General features: G+C 44.5%; 1 protein-coding gene across 1 annotated transcript in view; it reads right to left on the bottom strand.

Moving 5' to 3' along the window:
* DOCK1 (dedicator of cytokinesis 1) overlaps positions 1-19,618 on the bottom strand; it is a 589,023-nt gene that overhangs the window by 534,862 nt on the left and 34,543 nt on the right. Inside the window, exons 2-3 of the mRNA XM_068258876.1 lie at positions 7,567-7,650; positions 1,525-1,565 (exon numbers count right to left, since the gene is read on the bottom strand). Coding sequence (XP_068114977.1) covers positions 1,525-1,565; positions 7,567-7,650 — 125 coding nt within the window. The remainder of the gene's footprint in view (positions 1-1,524; positions 1,566-7,566; positions 7,651-19,618) is intronic.

Genomic DNA, 19,618 nt, shown 5'->3' with positions numbered 1-19,618 from the left:
GAAGAGAAATATCTGGCATTCCGGATCGATATAAATTGAAAAAAAAAAAAAACAGGAAATCCGATCAGATTTTTCAGTCGAATGAAAAAAAAAAAAAAAAAAAAGCTTTTGATTTTTTAAGGGATATACGATCGTTTTTATCGAATTGCTGTAAAATCGGATCATTTTAGTGCATCGTGTGTGGCTACCTTTACACTTCCTAACCCCTTGTGTGTTTATGAGCAAAGAAGGTAAACAAAAGAGCAGTTAGAAAAGGGAGGTAAAATGCTTCGTTACTCACTAGGAAGGGAGGAAAAGCAGAATCTATAGCGCTGCAGTGGGAGGAGGTGGGCTGGGTCAGCTGATCTGCTGTGTGCTGGGGAGGAAACTCGCACCCTACTGAGAATGAGGGGCTGCTGGATACTGTTAAACAGGACCTCTCAGTGTATTCATTACAAAATACACAGGAGTTCAATAATCAAAGTATCACACATTCATATTTCATGTATGCAATCAAATTAAAGGGAGCCTAAACAGACGGATATGGATTTTTTTTCCTTTTAAAATAATACCAGTTGCCTGACTCTCCTGCTGATCCTGTGTAATGCTGGGCATACACAGACATGATTCTCCTTATCAATCGAGCCGCTGATGGCTCGATTGATAATATCCGACGTGTCCAACCACCTCACTAGGTCGATACTGCGCTCGATCCCCGCGGGCGGACAATGGAAGAAACGGAGCGCAGATAAGGAAGTGCCCGCGGGGACGAGCGGGAATCGATCCGTGGGGACGAGCGGGAATCGAGCCACGCGCCGTGTATGCCCAGCATAATACTTTTAGCCACAGCCCCTGAACAAGCATGCAGCAGATCAGATTTTTCGGATATTACTCTTACTTTTTCGGATCAGGTGCTCTGACTGAAGTCAGACTGGATTAGCTGCATGCTTGTTTCAGGGTTGTGGTTCAGCCACTGCTGCAGTTAAAGAGATCAGCAAGGCTGCCAGGCAACTGGTATTGTTTAAAAGGAAACTTCCATATCCCTCTCAGTTAAGGTTCCCTTTAAGTATCATAATTAAAAATGTCTGGCTGAACTACAGTTTAAAGGATTGAAGCGAGAGGGATATGGAGGCTGCAATGTTTATTTCCTTTTAAACCACGCACATTACCTGGCTGCCCTGCTGATCCTCTGCTTTAGAAAAAGCTCTTGTAATGTGCACCAGTGCTTAGACATAGACCTCGACCAAGCATGCAGATCAGGTGTTTCTACTGAAGGCTTACTGGATTTGCCGTATGCTTCTTTCGGGTGTGGGATTCAGACACTACTGCAGCCAATCAGCAGGGCTGCCAGGTAACTGGTATTGTATGAAAGGAAATTAATCTGGCAGCCTGCATAGCCCTCTCACTTCAGGATCCCTTTAAATGTTTGGCCCCAAGTGCTGCGTTTATAGGGCCTAAGGCTACGTAGAAAAATACCCTATTTCCGTTTCGTAGCTATGAGCTGATAATGCACAGACAATAAATCCTGCTGGAAGGTAAACTTACCTTTTTTGACTTTTTTCTCAGAACATACCCTCTGTACCACCCTGCGGAGAGAGGACAAAGACGTCAGATGCTGGATACACAGCCAATTAAAGTGGACTTGAACTCTTGCACAGGACAGAAAGAAAACACAGAGAAACGCACCCTGTATGTATTTAGAGAGTTTAGCCTGTCTAAAGGGGCCCATACACTCAGCCGATTTTCTGGCCGATCGATCGATCGATCCAAAATCGATTGCAAATCGGTTGCCCAATCGACCGATCGACGGCCGATTTCGATGGATTTCCATCGAACTGGCAGGGTGGAAAATCTAGGTCGATCTGTTGAGATTGCTTATCATTTTGCATTGGCCCTAATGGAAATCTGATGGCAAAAAAATGCCATCAGATCGAATTTCAATAGATTTCACACTGAAATCTATTGGAATTCTATTCTAGTAAAAAATGTTCATTTTACACATCAGATAGATAAGAATTCCATCTGATGATCTATCTGCTGCTAATCTGACGAGTGTATGGGTACCTCTATTCCCCCTCATCTGTGACTAATCACAAGTGTAATTTGATCTCAGCTGTGTCAGTACAGGAATTTCCTCTGCTGTGGCAGAGCAGCTAATTTGTAAACACAAGATGTTAACCCTATGTTTGCTTCCATGAAAGCGGGAAGTAGTCACATTGCAGAATTTATTGTAGGATTTGTACCAGAAAAAGTTATGTGTACACCGCTGCAACCCACCAATCCTTGTGGCAGTGCAGGACCCGGTCAGCAAGGCCCACGTGAGAATACAAAAGCAGAGGGTCCGCACTTGTCCAGGATTCCAACTCTTTATTTAGGACATATCCAATATAACAGATACACGCGCATCAAAGGGCTGACATGTTTCAAGCTGCACTAGCTCTTAATCATAGCTGATCAGACAATGGTAAAAGCCCCCATAAATAGGGGGACGTCCATCCACCTATTCCTCCAAACTCCACCCAAAGGAGGGGTAGGATGGTCATTAAGGTGCAGGGGGAGGTAAATTACCTCCCATCCAACTGGTACAAAAATGTATACAACCGAGAAATTAAAAACTCAGTGATATTTAAAAAAAAAAATAGGATTTGTATCAGCCATAACAAAGAGGTTTTTCTTTAAAGGTTATTATGCTGTTGCGTATGTTTTAGACCAGAGAGGAAGTTCTGAGTTCAGGTGCGCTTTAAATAAATGTTCCAGGCAGGAACACAGCCAGCAGCAGGACTAAAAAAGCAACGCGCAGCTGACACTTCCTTCCTCCACATGTAACATAGTGAACTCCAGCTACACATTATTTTACTCCGTTCATTATTGGCTTTCAGTTTTATTTTGGGTTTCACAAGGTGAGACGACTCTGTCGGGAATTTACAGAAACTCATTTCCTTGTTGGAGAGATTTCACCCTTGTCCCAAAGACATAAGTAGCCCCACTGGGAGAATCACCTTCCACTCGTGTTGTGGTAACAAGCTTCACCCTCTGCTGGCAGATATACAGGTAGTCCCTGGTTAAGGAACGAGATAGGGACTGTAGGTTCGTTCTTAACCTGAATCTGTTCTTAAGTCGGAGCACTGTGCCATCTCTGTCCCCTGTACCTCCTCTGTGCTCCCCTGTGCCTCCAGTGTCCCCCTCTGTGTCACCTCTGCCCTTTGTACCTGTTTATAAAAAAGTTTAAAAGCCATTTTTTCTTTGATTTTTTTTAAATTGTTTTTTTCAAAAACTACAAGTCCGATTTGCAAAAAAAAAAGTTTGACTTGTTCCCATGGAAACAGAGAATCCATGCCATCTGTATTGGCGGGTCGTTCGTAAGTCAGGCGTTCGTAAGTCAGGGACCTGTATATTATATATATTATACACATGCACATTTTAGGGTCTGAACTTTTTAAAAATACCCTAAAATCCGGAAATGATAATAAAATAACGCCGGGGAGGCTGTCATGTTTATTTCCTTTTATACAATACCAGTTGCCTGGCAGCCCTACTGATATATTTGGGTGCAGCAGTGTCTAAAATCACACCAAAAACAAGCATGCAGCTAATCTTGTCAGATCTGACAGTAATATCCGAAAAATCTGATTTGCTGCATGCTTGTTCAGGGGCTATGGCTAAAAGTATTAGAGATAGGATCAGCCAAATAGCCAGCCCGGCTAGTATTGCTTAAAGCAAACCCGGGGTGAGAGTGATATGGAGGCTGCCATATTTATTAATTTTTAAACAATGCCAGTTGTTTAGCTGCAGTAGTGGCTGAACAACATCAGAAGAAAAAGCAAAAAGCCATTGTCAGCTCTAGTAATATTGTCAAATACACCTGATCAGCTGCATGCTTGTTGAGGGGTTGTGGCTAAAAGTATTAGAGGCAAAGGATCAGCAGGACAGCCAGGCAACTGGTATAGATGGCAGGTTTCATATCACCCTCACCTCGGGTTCACTTTAAAAAGGAAATAAATATGACAGCCTCCAGATACCTCTCGGTACAGTTCTCCTTTAAGTCGTATATCTCAAAGCTGGCACTTGCGTTGGGATTGTCCCGGCACTGCGGCTCAAGCAAGCAGATCTGCACATACGTGGGTGGCTTTACTGTAATGACTGTACAAACCAGACAGCGGGTCGTAGCTGTTGATATATATATAGTGCCTTAAAGAAAACCTGTACTGAAAATAAAAATCAAAATAACCATACACAGGTCATACTTACCTTCCATGTAGTCTACTCCTCAGTGTCTTTCTCCTGTCCCGCGTCCTGTTTGTTCACTATGATCAAGGGAATTTTCCGTCCTCCATTTTGAAAATAGCCATTACCCCATAACAGCTTTCTGGTCAGCACACAGTTAAACTGTAACATCGCCCACTTGAGCCATAGGGAAACATGGACATTACCTGGTACATCCGTTTTCCTCTCAGCTACAACTGACAGCAACTGATCTATTTCAGATCTGACAAAATCTTGTCAGAACTGGATGGGATTATTGTCAGAAGAAAATAGTGAGCTTCTGAGAGGAACTGATGACAAGGTAACTATGTAATGTTCATTTGAAGTTACCTCATGTGTTTATTTTAAATATTTTTACTCAGTACAGGTTCTCTTTAAAGTTGCCTGACCTGTGACTAACACTTTCCTCTGTGTTGCACTTGCTGCAGTATATAAAATAACAGTGTTGGCCAGACTTTAATACCCATTTGGAGTTAGGTATGTATTAGCCCAATTCTTCTGACCTGCAGGGAGACAAGGCTTTGTTTTGTGCTCTGTGCCACACTAATTCTACCCAAAACAAACGCCACTGTGCTAATGGGTGGAAAAAGCAGCACTTCTGTATCCGGCATGCTGCAGTATTAAATCGCAAGGAATGCCAAATAAAGCAAAAGGCACCAAGCAGTCACTATAAAAAAAAAAGATAGCACTTCATGCATTTTATAATGGCTTCGTTTAACCACTTTGGTACCAGCTGTCTCTGGCTCCTTAACTATCTGGGGGCCGCCTAACGCTGATGGGCGCGGCCGCCCCAGGACCGCCTAACGCCAATTGGCGTCAAGTCCTGGAGCTGCAGTTTCCCAGGGAACGGCCGCGCACATGCTCGATCGTTCCCTGCCATTGCTAGCCGCCGACCGTGGCTAGCAGGCTGTTAGTAAACAAAGGGGGAAAGAAATCCCCTTTGTTTACATGTGTACAGCGCTGCGGTCCCTGCAGCGCTGTACGAGATCGGCGATCCCCGGCCTCTGATTGGCCAGGGAGCGTCGTCCTCTCATAGGCTGATGCCTATGAGAGGCGGAACAGAACGGATCGCCGTCCTGTTCCATAAAGATCACGGAGGGGAGGAGGGAAGGGAGGGGAGGGAAGAGGGAGAGAAAGACTCATAGAGGCTTAGAAAACAAACAAAAACGGCCACAGCGATCGGACCCCTCCTGCAAAATAAAAAAAAAAAAAAAAAAAAAAAAGTGGTGAGTCTGATCGCTGGGCTCCATAGCTGGGCTGTGCAAGAGGCTGAAAAGCCTGCACAGCCCAGCACAACAAAAAAAGAGCCTGGTTGTTAGGGGGAGGGGTTAACACTGCGGTCCTCAAATGGTTAAGCACCAGAGACCGCAAGTTTGAAAAATGGTGCCTAACCGCATCAGACCGCAAGGATTCACCGCTACCGCCGACTGCACCGCTCTCGCGTAGGTGTTGCTACGACATCAGAGCTCTGTGAGCCGGTCAGGAGCCAATGAATTCAGCTTCTGACCGGCTGTCATAGCAACAGCGGGGCGACTGGGTTTTAGCAGTGGGCAAGCGGCACCACCATGCGGCGCTCTAATTGAAATCCATGCCTTGGCAGGGATAACAGGTCCCAAAATGGCGTGGATTTCAATTAGCGTCGTCCAGAAGCGTTTAAACAGATAGCAAGGTTTGTTTGTATTTTTATCTGGACATTTACCCCATATTTAGTTCCTTTTAAACAATACCAGTTGCCTGGCAGTCCAGCTGATCTTACTGGTCGGTTGTCTCTGAATTACACACCTGAAACAAACATGCATCTAATTCAATCAGAAACATCTGATCTGCTGCATGCTTGTTCAGGTTCTATGGCTAAATGTATTAGAGGCAGAGGATCAGCAGGACAGCCAAGCAATGTGCATTGCTTAACCACTTCTGGACCAAATTCATTCTCACCTATCAGCACTGCTCTCATTCATTCGCCAATAACTTTATTACTACTAATCACACCTAAATGATCTATGTATTTTTTTTTTCAGGATAAATTATGCTTTTAGCATTTGATGATTTTGTTTAGGAATTAGCTTATTTTCAATACATTTTAAAGGGAAGAGTCAAGAAAAACAACAACTTAAAAACACTATTTCTCCATTTACATCCACTATAGCTTTACAATAAACAGTGCTAACTATACGTTAAAGCCACTAATTTTATTTGCTTATTCATCCTGGTTATAACAACAATTTTATTGTTCTCTCATTGAACGCTATTGGTGATTATAAGACCTTATTTGCAAAAATAATAGTAATATAATCTCATGACATACATATTTAAAAAGCCAAGTTTCTAAGGTAAGAATATATGTTTGTTTCTTGTTTCATATTATGTTGCTTTGTTTTCATCTTTTTTAAGTACAGCTTATGCAAATATGCAATTGCCTTTGATTCAGTTTGTGACTAAAAAGAATACACAAGACATGGGCCTCAACCCTAAAACTTTCTAAACTCTATTCTACTACTTATCACGGTTAAAATGTTACTGCGAACGACTCTTCCACTTTTTTTTATGTTGGATTGAGTTTGTCCATACCTATTTTTTATGTGACGTGTGTCCAAGACACACCAAAACATAATTCTACAACTCGTCTCGGTTAAAATGATAACATATGTGCCTCATATGTGCCTTATGTAACAAACTGATGGTGCACCCTCCACAAATACACTGCACGTTTATAAACGTCCAGTTGTCATTGAGTGGTTAAAAGGAAACCAATATGTCAGCCTCCATATCCGTCTCACCTTACTGTAGGTTCCCTTTAACCTCCCTGGCGTTCTATTAAGATCGCCAGGGAGGCTGCGGGAGGGTTTTTTTTAAATTAAAAAAAAACTGTTTCATGCAGCCAACTGAAAGTTGGCTGCATGAAAGCCCACTAGAGGGCGCTCCGGAGGCGTTCTTCCGATCGCCTCCGGCGCCCAGCATAAACAAGGAAGGCCGCAATGAGCAGCCTTCCTTGTTTTGCTTACATCGTCGCCATAGCGACGAGCGGAGTGACGTCATGGACGTCAGCCGACGTCCTGACGTCAGCCGCCTCCGATCCAGCCCTTAGCGCTGGCTGGAACTTTTGTTCCGGCTGCGCAGGGCTCGGGCGGCTGGGGGGACCCTCTTTCGCCGCTGCTCGCGGCGATCAGGCAGCACACGCGGCTGGCAAAGTGCCGGCTGCGTGTGCTGCTTTTTATTTTGTAAAAATCGGCCCAGCAGGGCCTGAGCGGCGACCTCCGGCGGTGATGGACGGATATATTCGTCCATACCGCTGAGGAGGTTAACTGATGAAAGAGTGGAACTCACCTTCATGAGTCTCTAGGATGTGTACGGTGTCACCGATCTGGAGACTGAGCTCGTCGAGGCCTCGGCCCTCGTAGTTGTAAATGGCTAGAGAGAGAAAAAAACATTGTTATTATTGATTTATAAAGCGCCAACATATTCCATGGTGCTGTGCAGAGTAAGAGATGACTATGATATACATCATAATCAATAATAATAATACTACAATGGTGTCCACAAAACAGACATTGGCAACACAGAATAGGCAGACATAGTAATCAGACATGCATGAAATAAAAGGTGCAAAGAAAAATGGGCGCTGGGTGAAGTCGATATAAACGATAAATACCAATGTGAATTGGAAGCCAAATGAAAATATCTTTACCGTGGTAAAGGAGGATAGTAAAACATAACATGGTAAATGTTACCAATATTTTACTACAACTAACCCTACTCTTACACAGAACCCTCGTCCCCTCCAATGCCTAACCTAACCCCCCCTTCCTGACACCTAACCCTGGGACCCACTTCCTGACACCTAACCCTAGGACCCACTTCCTGACACCTAACCCTAGGACCCACTTCCTGACACCTAACCCTAGGACCCACTTCCTGACACCTAACCCTAGGACCCACTTCCTGACACCTAACCCTAGACCCACTTCCTGATGCCTAACCCTAGAACTGGGGTTCCTGATGCCTAAGCCTAGAATGCACCTCCTGGCGCCTAGCCCTAAAACACCCCTTCTTGACTTCTACCCCTAAATCCCCCCCCCCTTCCTTATGCCTAACCCTAAACCCCCCCTTCTTCATGCCTAACCCTAAAACCCCCCTTCCTGATGCCTGACCCTAAGACCCCCCCCCTTCCTGACGCCTAACCCTAAAACGCCCCTTCCTGACACCTAACCCTAAAATACTTTCTTCCTGACCTTCTTATTTTCAAAGTGATCATTTTTAAAAACCAAACATATGAAAAAACTAATTTTTAAAAGCTAAACAAACTTTCTTATTTTTGAAAAGAAAACATTTCGGTTAGATGGGCCCAGCGCCCACTATTTATCAGGCGCCCAATAGCCGATATTTTCATTAGTGCCCATGGGGTAACCAAATCATCCATTAGGTGCAGGCACAATCATTTCCTCACTTTTCAACAAAATTGCACATACAAATCGATTTTATGAAGGCAACATTCTGTTTTGCATAGTGCTTAGTAAGGAGTTTTGATCCCTTTCCTCATCTTATCAAGAAAAAAGCAAAACTTGTGTGTGTCACTTCCAAAAGTATTCAAAAAGATAGCAATGAGCAGGTGAATAGTCCACTATAGCAACAATGCTAAAACCGTCTCCCTGTAGTACTTGATGTTGCGTAGTGTGACTGCTGCCACTTATAGACGTGTGCTCTGCTCTACTGAAGCGGAAAAAGCAGGCCTTATAAACCGTGATACGTTGACCACATCAAAGTACAGTCATAAGTGCATAAATTGCAAACCCGGACAAAATCTTACATAACCGGATCCAGCAGGGTAGACTGTGCGGAAGTGGTATGCGTGACTAAGCATCTGTGAGACGCGAAACGGCCGTCGCCCCACTGCTGTGACCCTTCACCCACCTTCTGCACAGTCTACCCTGCTGGATCCGGTTATGTAAGATTTTCTCCGGGTTTGCATTTTATGCACTTATGACTGTACTTTGAGGTGGTCAACGTATTACATGTATAAGGACTGCTATATTCACACCAGTAAATTTGCGAAAGAAGGATGGTGCACGCTTTTTCTTTCTTCTTGATATTATACAGTTTGATCCCTTTCCTCCCCTTACACCCTCCTAGGATCTGTTCACTGTGAGCTTGCTGGGAACTCACAATGCCAGCCAACACATCACACGTACAACTCGATAAACAGCAGGGAAATCGCTGAGGCACTGTGACAAGAACAAAGCTAATGATTTATCCAAGTGCAGCATAACCTTCTCCATTACCAGACCACTTAGGTCTCAGAGGTGGACAAAGTGAGGAACTTCAGCAGCCAGTTGGCGAACCTTTGGCGAGAGGAGCAGACGGTAGTGTTTTGTTTCAGCCAATAATGCTTTTAATACGCAAGTCACCATTAAAGAACTGACAGGTGCCATTAACAGTCATGCCAAGCTGAAAATCTGCAGCTAATGCTTCTCAAATGGTCATTTAACTATTTATATAAAACAATTTAAGACCATCCTTAAAGTCTTCTGCCCTCTGGTGTTTGGCTGAATCCAGCAGTGCAATTAGCATGCAAGTTTATAGCTTGTAAGAGACTTTATTTTCAGAAATTGAGTGTACAATAATTACAGTAATGACAAAATCATGGAATTTCTATTTTTGAACCATACAAATATTGTGACAGACGTAATGACGTCAGTGGACCCGTCTGCAGCTAATGCTTCTCAAATGGTCATTTAACTATTTATATAAAACAATTTAAGACCATCCTTAAAGTCTTCTGCCCTCTGGTGTTTGGCTGAATCCAGCAGTGCAATTAGCATGCAAGTTTATAGCTTGTAAGAGACTTTATTTTCAGAAATTGAGTGTACAATAATTACAGTAATGACAAAATCATGGAATTTCTATTTTTGAACCATACAAATATTGTGACAGACGTAATGACGTCAGTGGACCCGTTTAGCAGTTTTTAGCCCTTCCCTAGAAAATGGAACCAGATTATGCCAGGATTTTTGGCTAAGGCTTCTTGTATGTTTTGAATAAGCCCACACAGTAATTACAGCTATTGCAATGTTTTTGTAAAATTGTACAGGGGTCCAAATCATATACTGCTCTAAATTGGCCTGATACCTCCCAATTTATAAAACTATAAAATATGAAATTATATTTATATACTATTTTGTTGTCAACTTTATTAGGGACCAGGTGATCTTTTAAAAAGTAGTGGTAAGCGGAAGTTGTGCCTCAAACGTCTACTAAGTAAAAAAAGTTAACTTTGTCAATTGCTTAGCGGTTTATCAAATAGTCACATACCGCCGCATTTCTGAACGAAAGCCACCAACGCATTTCTGCACAATACCCACCGACGCATTTATGCATAATACCCACCAACACGTTTATGTGCACTGACAGAAGTGATAGTCTTTGACTCCGTTACTCCAGTAAGACAACAATGCTCAACCAATTTATCTCCTCAGCTGGCAGAATCCTAAAATATTAGAGACTTCCAAAATCTGGAGCAAGACAGCCTATCTACGTAAAAGAGCTTGTAGACAGCTTGACAAATTCAGTCCAGTTTCCTGAAAAGTAAGGCTTCGAATGAGGCTTAAGTGCAGGAAAGTTCAAAGGGTCACTATTCAGTTTAACAAGGCAGAGTGTGGATTCCAAAACAGCAACTGTGACAGTCTTATTCAATCTTAGAAATGAAGCCATTAAACTGAAAATAAAAATAGAAGACCCATTTCCATATAACTAATGTTCTATTTAACATCCATACTACATGTGGAATGAATTATCTCACTAGATAATTTAAACTTCAGGTTTACTTTAGGCTTTGTACACACACAGCAGGCCTGTTGTCTGTAGGAATCATTACTTGATCCCTCGGAAGATACTCCAAAGCAGGGTTCTGTACAGATGTGTTACTAGCCTACAGGCTTGCAGCCCATACTGCAGCTATGGAGGGAGAGGTGGGCCGATGACGTGGCACACAATGGAGCAGCACAGAGTGGGCAGTGTGAAAAGAAGAACAAAGAACAATCAGGTTGCAGTTGGTCAAGGCAATCCGCCAGTTAGGTCTCTCGCTGTACACACACTAGACTCCTGGCAGAGGTGGACCCGACTGGCCCAGAACCATCTCGCCTGTGTATGAGGCTTTAAAGGCGTTCATTGGAGTGTACGTATATGTACACCTCTGGTGACGGGGTACAGGGTTAGGCTCCTTTCACACCAGACAACGCATGCAGGAGCCGTTCTCCTGCACACGTTAATAGACTGCGGCGTGTTGTTGGGTATCTGCGGTGCAGCACAATCAGCGGCGGTAGCTATTAATTAAACCCGACGGAAAACGCCGGCTCCCGGCGGATCGATGCTCCCAGGTGCGTCGGAACCGCAATGTACTGAAACGCAGCGTCGGGTGTGAAAGGTAAAATGAAAGTTTATGGACTTTCATTTTACCTTGGTTAACACAAAGAACTGCCTTTGTGTTACAACGCAGAAAAGGGCTCTGGTGTGAAAGAGCCCTAAGCCGAGCGATGGCCCACCCTGCCATCGGCTCACCCTCCTGCCTCTGGAATCCCTGGCGGTGACAAATACTATTCCCCTCCTAGTCATCGCATCTCGGAGAGAGATGTAATTCAGGGTCCAGCGATGGCAGGGACCCCGAATGACCCTTAAGCACCCCGTGCCGTATAACATTGTTGCTATAGCGACGCCTAGTTTCGTCACTCGCCGCTGAATGCCGAAACCACCTGCTTCGTCCACAGCTGCCCCCTGTAGGTAAATGCTAACTTTCGGGACAAAAGAAAAAACATGCAGCACGGTCAACAATACAAAATAAACGTAAAAGCTGATCCGAGATGAAAAACTAACTATAACAAGTAACTTGTCTATATATCTTATCTAAAGTTTAGATAGTTTACACAGCAAATCTAGCTGCAAACAGCTTTAATAGAATATGATTATTTATTCCTGTGATACAATGACAGCAGCCATGTTGTTTGGAAACATTACACAGAAGCAGGCTTATCTGCATCATGAGCAAAAAAAAAAACCTAATCCCTCCTCCTCCTCCCCTCTGCCTCTGAAATCAATGGCTAGTAACACCTCCCCCTCCTCCTGACCAGACTGAGCTCCCATGAGCCCTTGCTACTGCCTTGGCTCTCTGAAAACCTGTGGGCGTGGCTTTTTTTAGTTTATAGGGAATTAAAGTATTAAAACAAAAACAAAAAAGTATTTGGCTTGAAGAATGCCCTATAAACAATAGGAAAGGAACACAATTATGCAATGTGTAAACGTTCACCTCGAATCCACTTTAACAAATGGGAGCCCTGAGGACAAAGTTTCTCTTTCAATAGGAAGGCAGTAAAATCTTACCAGGCAACAAATCCCAGCATTATGGCCCATACTCACGGGCAGCAAATGTTGCCTGTCGCCAGCACACGTGAGCGTGTGGGCGACAGGCCGGCGACAGCTCCTCGCCAGGTCCCTCCGCGTACACACGCGGAAGAGGGACCAGCGGCGAGACGGAAGCTGTCGCCGACGTTCCTCCTCCCCCCGCCGGAAGCTTCATTCACCTCTATGGAGGTTGCTGTCGCTAGTCCGCGTACTCACACGGACTAGCGACAGTTGCGGCGGAGGTGCGGCGGCGACTGTTGCCATGCGATTGAAACTTTCAATCGCATGGCGACAAGAGCGGCGGGCGACAGTTCGGGGTGCGCGCGCGTGCGACGGCCCATACTCACGGGCGACCTGTCGCCGCAACACGCGCGCGCCGCGTGTTGAGGCGACAAAAGTCCCTCGTGAGTATGGGCCATAAGAGACAAAAAGCAAACAACATTTCCCAGAACAGAGACTTCAAAAAGAACGCAATCACTGAAAATCCTGGTATCAAAGGAAGGAGTGAGTGAATGGGGGGGGGGGGAGGGGGGGGGGAGGAGGCAACATGCCAGCAAGATGCAGCGCCTGGGTGAAAAAAAACAGGAAAACAAAGCCTCAGATTAACTAAATAAATAGAGATAATCCACTATTGCAAGAGATAACATGCCATCAGTTAAGGGCCCATACACTGGTTGATTCCAGCCATCGAAATATGGCAGATTTGATCGCTCCAATCGAAGGAGCTAGAAAATCGATACAGCAGCATGATCGATTGGCCTGAATAATTTCTGACCGATTTACTCGATCGATCCAGATGGAAAAATCTAGGTCATACGGCTGCTGGCAGCATTGGATCGAATAGTGCGACGTTGCATTTCGATCGATTTTCAATTGATTTCATTCTGAAATCTATTGGAAATGTTCCTAGTGTGTGGCACACATCAGATTCATTCCTGTAAGATTTGACCTGACAGGAATCTGATGGTCAAATCTGCTGCAAATCTACAAGTTTATGGGTACCCTTTCACTGCACTTCTCAGTGATGAGTATACACTTCAAGTGTACAAAAAAAACCCTTTATAAAGTTTTCCCTTTTTCACTGCCACAGTTCCCACAGCCAAGAATTGCAAAACTAAATAATTCCCCCTAAGAACTGGTTCACACTATGATGGTTTTTAAGTTGCTTGTTTAATCACTGTAAAAGCACTTGTGTAATGAAATCCTCCGAGTGTTCTCACATCAGCGCTGATTTTTTTCCCAATTGCAAAAGTAGGTCCTGCACCATTTTCTGAGCAAATCGCTTTAAAGGGAGCTTGACCAGCAGCCCTGCGTATGCATGTAAGCACACCCACGTATAATGAGTTATTCCCACACACTCACCCTGCCCTGTCTCAAGCTCTCTGCTTCCCGGTGCTTCAGTTTCAAAACCCATTACAGCAGCAACTGTCAGAAGTCACGCTGTGACCCCGGAACGGAAAGCTTACAGGTCATCTCTGCACATGCCCAGGCTTCCTGGCTTCTTCCTCCTCTGTTCCCCTTCCTTCTTCCTCCACGCGTCATACCTATTCATAGTACTACTAGTAGACCGAAGCCCGTTCAAAAACTGACTCTAGGTCTCTGTCACACCACCGCATGTCAGTGCGCATGTAGCTGCCCGCCTGGCTCCGTCCCAACAGCTGTCCATGCTGCACATGCGCAGCAGCGCCAACGCACGGACATAGGGACAGGATGACGCAAGGACACGAGAGTGGCGCGCACACGTGCAGAGCGTGGCGGGAATGAGTGGCTTATTAACCTCCTTAGCGGTCTGGACGAGCTCAGCTTGTCCATTACCGCCGGAGGGTGTAGCTCAGGCCCTGCTGGGCCGATTTTGATGAAATAAAAAGGAGCACACGCAGCCGGCACCCCCAGCCGCCCGAGCCCAGCATAGCCGGAACAAACAGTTCCGGCCAGCGCTAAGGGCTGGATCGGAGGCGGCTGACGTCAGGACGTCGGCTGACGTCCATGACGTCACTCCGCTCGTCGCCATGGCGACGAGGTAAGCGAAACAAGGAAGGCTGCTCATTGCGGCCTTCCTTGTTACTTCTGATCGCCGGAGGGCGATCAGAAGAACGCATCCGGAGCGCCCTCTAGTGGGCTTTCATGCAGCCAACTTTCAGTTGGCTGCATGTAATAGTTTTTTTTTTAATTAACAAAAAACCCTCCCGCAGCCGCCCTGACGATCTTAATAGAACGCCAGGAAGGTTAAAACTTCCTGTTGCCATTAACAGGCTCAAACATGACATTTTAATAAGTTACGTTGTCATTAGCTGGTTAAAGGCCCATACACGGTACAATCAAATTGTTTGATTTTCCTATTTATTCGACCAAAACGATCAAATAGAGAGAAAATCAAAAATAATCTTTTATCAATCGAGACAAAACTATTATTCTTTTTTTTTTTCAATAAAAATCTGATCGGAGGTGTTGCAAAAACCAGATAGAAAAATAAAACTGAAATTTATATTTGATCATTTGTTTGATATTTTTGGAAAAACTGATCATAAGTGTACGGTATATTTGATAACATTTTCTTGTTGGGATAATCAGAAAAAGCGAACAGATTTCTCTACAAAAAAACGAAAATATTGAATCATATTTGGCCACCTTTATGCCTGGTACACACCATACAATTTTCCGTCAGATTGACGATCAGGATCAATAATTTCCGGGAGGTCTGATCTGATCTGATTTCCGATTGTTTTTCATATTAATTTTCTGATCACTTCTAAGAATGCAAAAATTGCTCGGAAATCAAATCAGACCTGTTGGAAATAATGGATTTGAACGTCAATCTATAATAATACAATACAATACAATATCATTTGTAAAGCACTTTTCTCCCATAGGATGCAAAGCGCATAGTTGTGTCTTAGATCAATACAGGGTTGCACGCTGGACTGTGTTACAAAAGGAGATAGCCAGATGTTCATAAATGCCAGACTAAACAGGTGGCTTTTAAGTTTATACTTAAAGGGATACTGTAGGGGGGGTCAGGGGAAAATGAGCTGAACTTACCCGGGGCTTCTAATGGTCCCCCGCAGACATCCTGTGCCCGCGCAGCCACTCACCGATGCTCCGGCCCCGCCTCCGGTTCACTTCTGGAATTTCTGACTTTAAAGTCAGAAAACCACTGCGCCTGCACGCCCGTGTCCTCGCTCCCGCTGATGTCACCAGGAGTGTACTGCGCAGACACAGACCATACTGGGCCTGCGCTGTGCACTCTTTATGACATCAGCGGGAACGAGGACACGGCAACGCAGGCGCAGTGGTTTTCAGACTTTAAAGTCTGAAATTCCAGAAGTGAACCGGAGGCGGGGCCGGAGCATCGGTGAGTGGCTCCAACACAGGATGTCTGCGGGGGACCGTTAGAAGCTCCGGGTAAGTTCAACTCATTTTCCCCTAACCTCCCTACAGTATCCCTTTAAATGCTTCCAGGGATCGAGCTGTCCTGATTAGGTGTGGCAGGGAGTTCCACAGTGTAGGGGCAGCATGACAGAAGGCTCTGCCTCCAAAGGTTTTGATGTGGACTCTGGAGGTGACCAAGGTGTTACATCCTTTTGATCTAAGATTGTTGGGGGTTGTGATGCAGTTGCAACACATCCTTTAGGTATCCAGGGCTCAGATTGTGCACGGATTTCAATGTAAGTAAGCCGATCTGAAACAAAACTCTCCATTTTAACCGGTAGTCAGTGTAGTGAGGAAAGGTTGGCTTGGTAACAGTCTTGCATTCTGTACTAGCTGCAGGCGGTGTAGGTCTTGGTTTGGAAGGCCTGTATAGATGCATTGCAATAGTCCAGCCGTTATGTGATGAAAACATGAACGAAGTTGGAAGATCCATTGGAGGTATGAGGCGTTTAACCACTCCGCATCCAGACCTAGTTTCCCGCCTATGGACCAGAGCAGTTTTGACAGTTTAGTTATGTCCTTATTTTATCAGAAATAACTTTATCCCTACTTATGACACAGAAATGAAATATATATATATTGTTGTTTTCAAGACAAACTAGACTTTCATTGTATGTCTTTTTTTCCTCAAACAATTTTGTTTTCTATGAATTTGATGGAGAAACAGAGAAAAATTAGAAAAAAAAAAACATGTATTTCTCAGTTTTACCAATTCCAGTTTAAAAATAAAAACTGCTACTGTAGATAAAAAACCCAAATTTTCTTTGGCTATTCTTACTGCTTATCACAAAACTTAGATTATGTCCCTGTCACAATTTATGGTGAAGTTATTCGATTCTGAAATAATGCTACAGGGTGTATTTTTCACTATGAACTGAGAAAATAAAAGTATTTTTAATGGTAAAAATCAATCTCATTAGCTCAGGGAACATATATTCCCGTTCACCAATTAGTGCTGCATCAGATAGTGCAAGAAATGTGCACAGGAGGAAGCCCAATCCTGCACAGCACTGCTTCTGCTACAAGACGTATATCTACTGACTCGTGGCTTAGATGAAGTCACAGAGGACGTACATATACTAAAGTGATTAATCCTTGCAATATTCCTTAGGTGAAAGAAGGAATGTTTCACAACAGCTGAGATTTGATTCCTGAAGCTTAATTTGCAATCTGGCGGAAAATTGCATCATGTGTACGAAGCATTAGAGGACTGAAGTTCTTACTGTGGCAGACCTTCTCCCCCTTCTCTCTCCATCATGAACATTATCACCCTCAGTACCAGCCAATACTTCACAAGTATGACATGAGAGCAGAGGAAAGCACTGAGGCATTGTGACAAGAACACAGCTAATGATTTATCCAAGTGCAGCACAACCACGTAGGTCTTAGAGGTGGACAAAATGAGGAACTTGGAAGCCAATTGGTGAGAATTTGGCAAGATGAACAGACAGTAATGTTTTGTTGCAGCCAATAAGGCTTTTAATGCAAAAGCCAAATGATAAAGAAATGACAGGCGCCATTAAGAACCGCGCCAAATGTGAAATAATTTGCATCTAATGCTTCTCAAATGGTTGAATAATTATTTAAGTAGAACAATACCAGACCGTCACTAAAGTCTAACAGCGGGTCGGCTGCTGCCCTCTGGTGTACGGCTGAATCCAAAACGGCAAACAAGCATCTTGACTTTTCTTTGTTATAGTCTACCCGAAACGATATGTCACATGAGATAAACATGTGTATGTACAATGCAAAAGCTATTAACAACCAGGCTGTTTTACTTTGCTGCCTGAAAGAGTTAACACCACACAATTTTTTAAACCACACTTTTTTTTTAAAATAATCACACCACACAATTTTTTAAATAACTTTAAAAGACAGACAATTTTTTAAATATCTGTTAAATTCAAGAATACCAATCATTTTTTTCTGACTGATTGGTCAGATTTTTAAATTGTTACAATATACCACACACCTATGTTAAATGTTTCCCCAATTATGAATAAAATAATTAAAAGCTCAAAAAAATGTATCGGAACTGTACACCAAGTAATTGAAAATCCATGACAAACCATAAAATTCTTGATAAAGTTGGTCTGAAATTTCCAAACATCTGAAAAAAAAAAAAAAACCCAAACAACGGGAAATACAATTGGATTTATTGTTCAAAAACAAAAGTAAAGCGCTCGATTTTTCAGGACTACCGTTCGAAATGATCTTGGTGAAAAATTGGATCTTTTAATTGTGGCAATCTTAGGGCGCATTTCCACGGGCAGTTGAACTGTGTGCACAGCAAGCAGTTACCAGGAAGCAGCGAGCAGTTACCAGGCAGCGTCGAGCAGTTACTAGGAAGCAGCGAGCAGTTACCAGGAAGCGGCGAGCAGTTACCAGGAAGCAGCGAGCAGTTGTGAGAGTTTGAGAGGCTTTTCACTACCTATCTACTGCTCATGGAAAAGGGGCCTTCATTTCTTGGCATGGAAGTATGGAATATAGTAAACTTCAATGATAAGCAAATTACAGCCATAAACGTTTTCCTGGCAGCTCAGGGGTAAGATAAAAACATGAACTATTGACCGTTTTCTCACTCTGGGACACTTAATAGGCGGCCACTGATTAGAGACAGTAAAACAGTCAACCTACTTTGTGTGCTTAAAGGGAACCAGAGGCGTTGGGGGAAGGCTATTATACATACCTGGGGCTTCCACCAGCCCCATACGCACGGATCGCTCCCACGCCGGCGTCCTCTGCTGCCTGGATCCGCCGGTACCGGGTCCCGTCATTACCGCCAATCGGCCAGCAGACGCGGCCAACTGTCCGCATCACACGGGGCTCTCTCCATATACGTAGGCGTGAGGCTGCCTACTGCGCCCGCCGGAAGTGACGGGACCCGGTACTGCCGATAAAGGAAGCGGAGGATGGTGGCGTGGGATCGATCCAGGCTTATGGGGCTGGAAGAAGCCCCGGGTATGTAATAAAAGCTTTTTCTATTTTTTTATAACGTTCCTCTCTGGTTCCCTTTAATTAAAGAAAACCATGGGATACCACCCTGGCGTTCTGATTAAATCGCCAGGGTGGCTGCGGGAGGGTTTTTTTTAAATAAAAAAAAAAACTATTTCATGCAGCCAACTGAAAGTTGGCTGCATGAAAGCCCACTAGAGGGCGCTCCGGAGGCGATCTTCCGATCGCCTCCGGCGCCCAGAATAAACAAGGAAGGCCGCAATGAGCGGCCTTCCTTGTTTTGCTTATATCGTCGCCATAGCGACGAGCGGAGTGACGTCATCGACGTCAGCCGACGTCCTGACGTCAGCCGCCTCCGATCCAGCCCTTAGCGCTGGCCGGAACTTTTTGTTCCGGCTGCGCAGGGCTCAGGCGGCTAGGGGGGCCCTCTTTCGCCGCTGCTCGCGGCGAATCGCCGCAGAGCGGCGGCGATCAGGCAGCACACGCGGCTGGCAAAGTGCCGGCTGCGTGTGCTGCTTTTTATTTGACAAAAATCGGCCCAGCAGGGCCTGAGCGGCAGCCTCTGGCGGTGTTGGACGAGCTGAGCTCGTCCAGACCGCTCAGC

This window comes from Hyperolius riggenbachi, chromosome 10, assembly GCF_040937935.1.
Source record: "Hyperolius riggenbachi isolate aHypRig1 chromosome 10, aHypRig1.pri, whole genome shotgun sequence".
NCBI classification, from domain to species: domain Eukaryota; kingdom Metazoa; phylum Chordata; class Amphibia; order Anura; family Hyperoliidae; genus Hyperolius; species Hyperolius riggenbachi.
The sequence above is the reverse complement of the archived record's forward strand: the minus strand, read 5'-3'. Positions and strand labels throughout refer to the sequence as shown.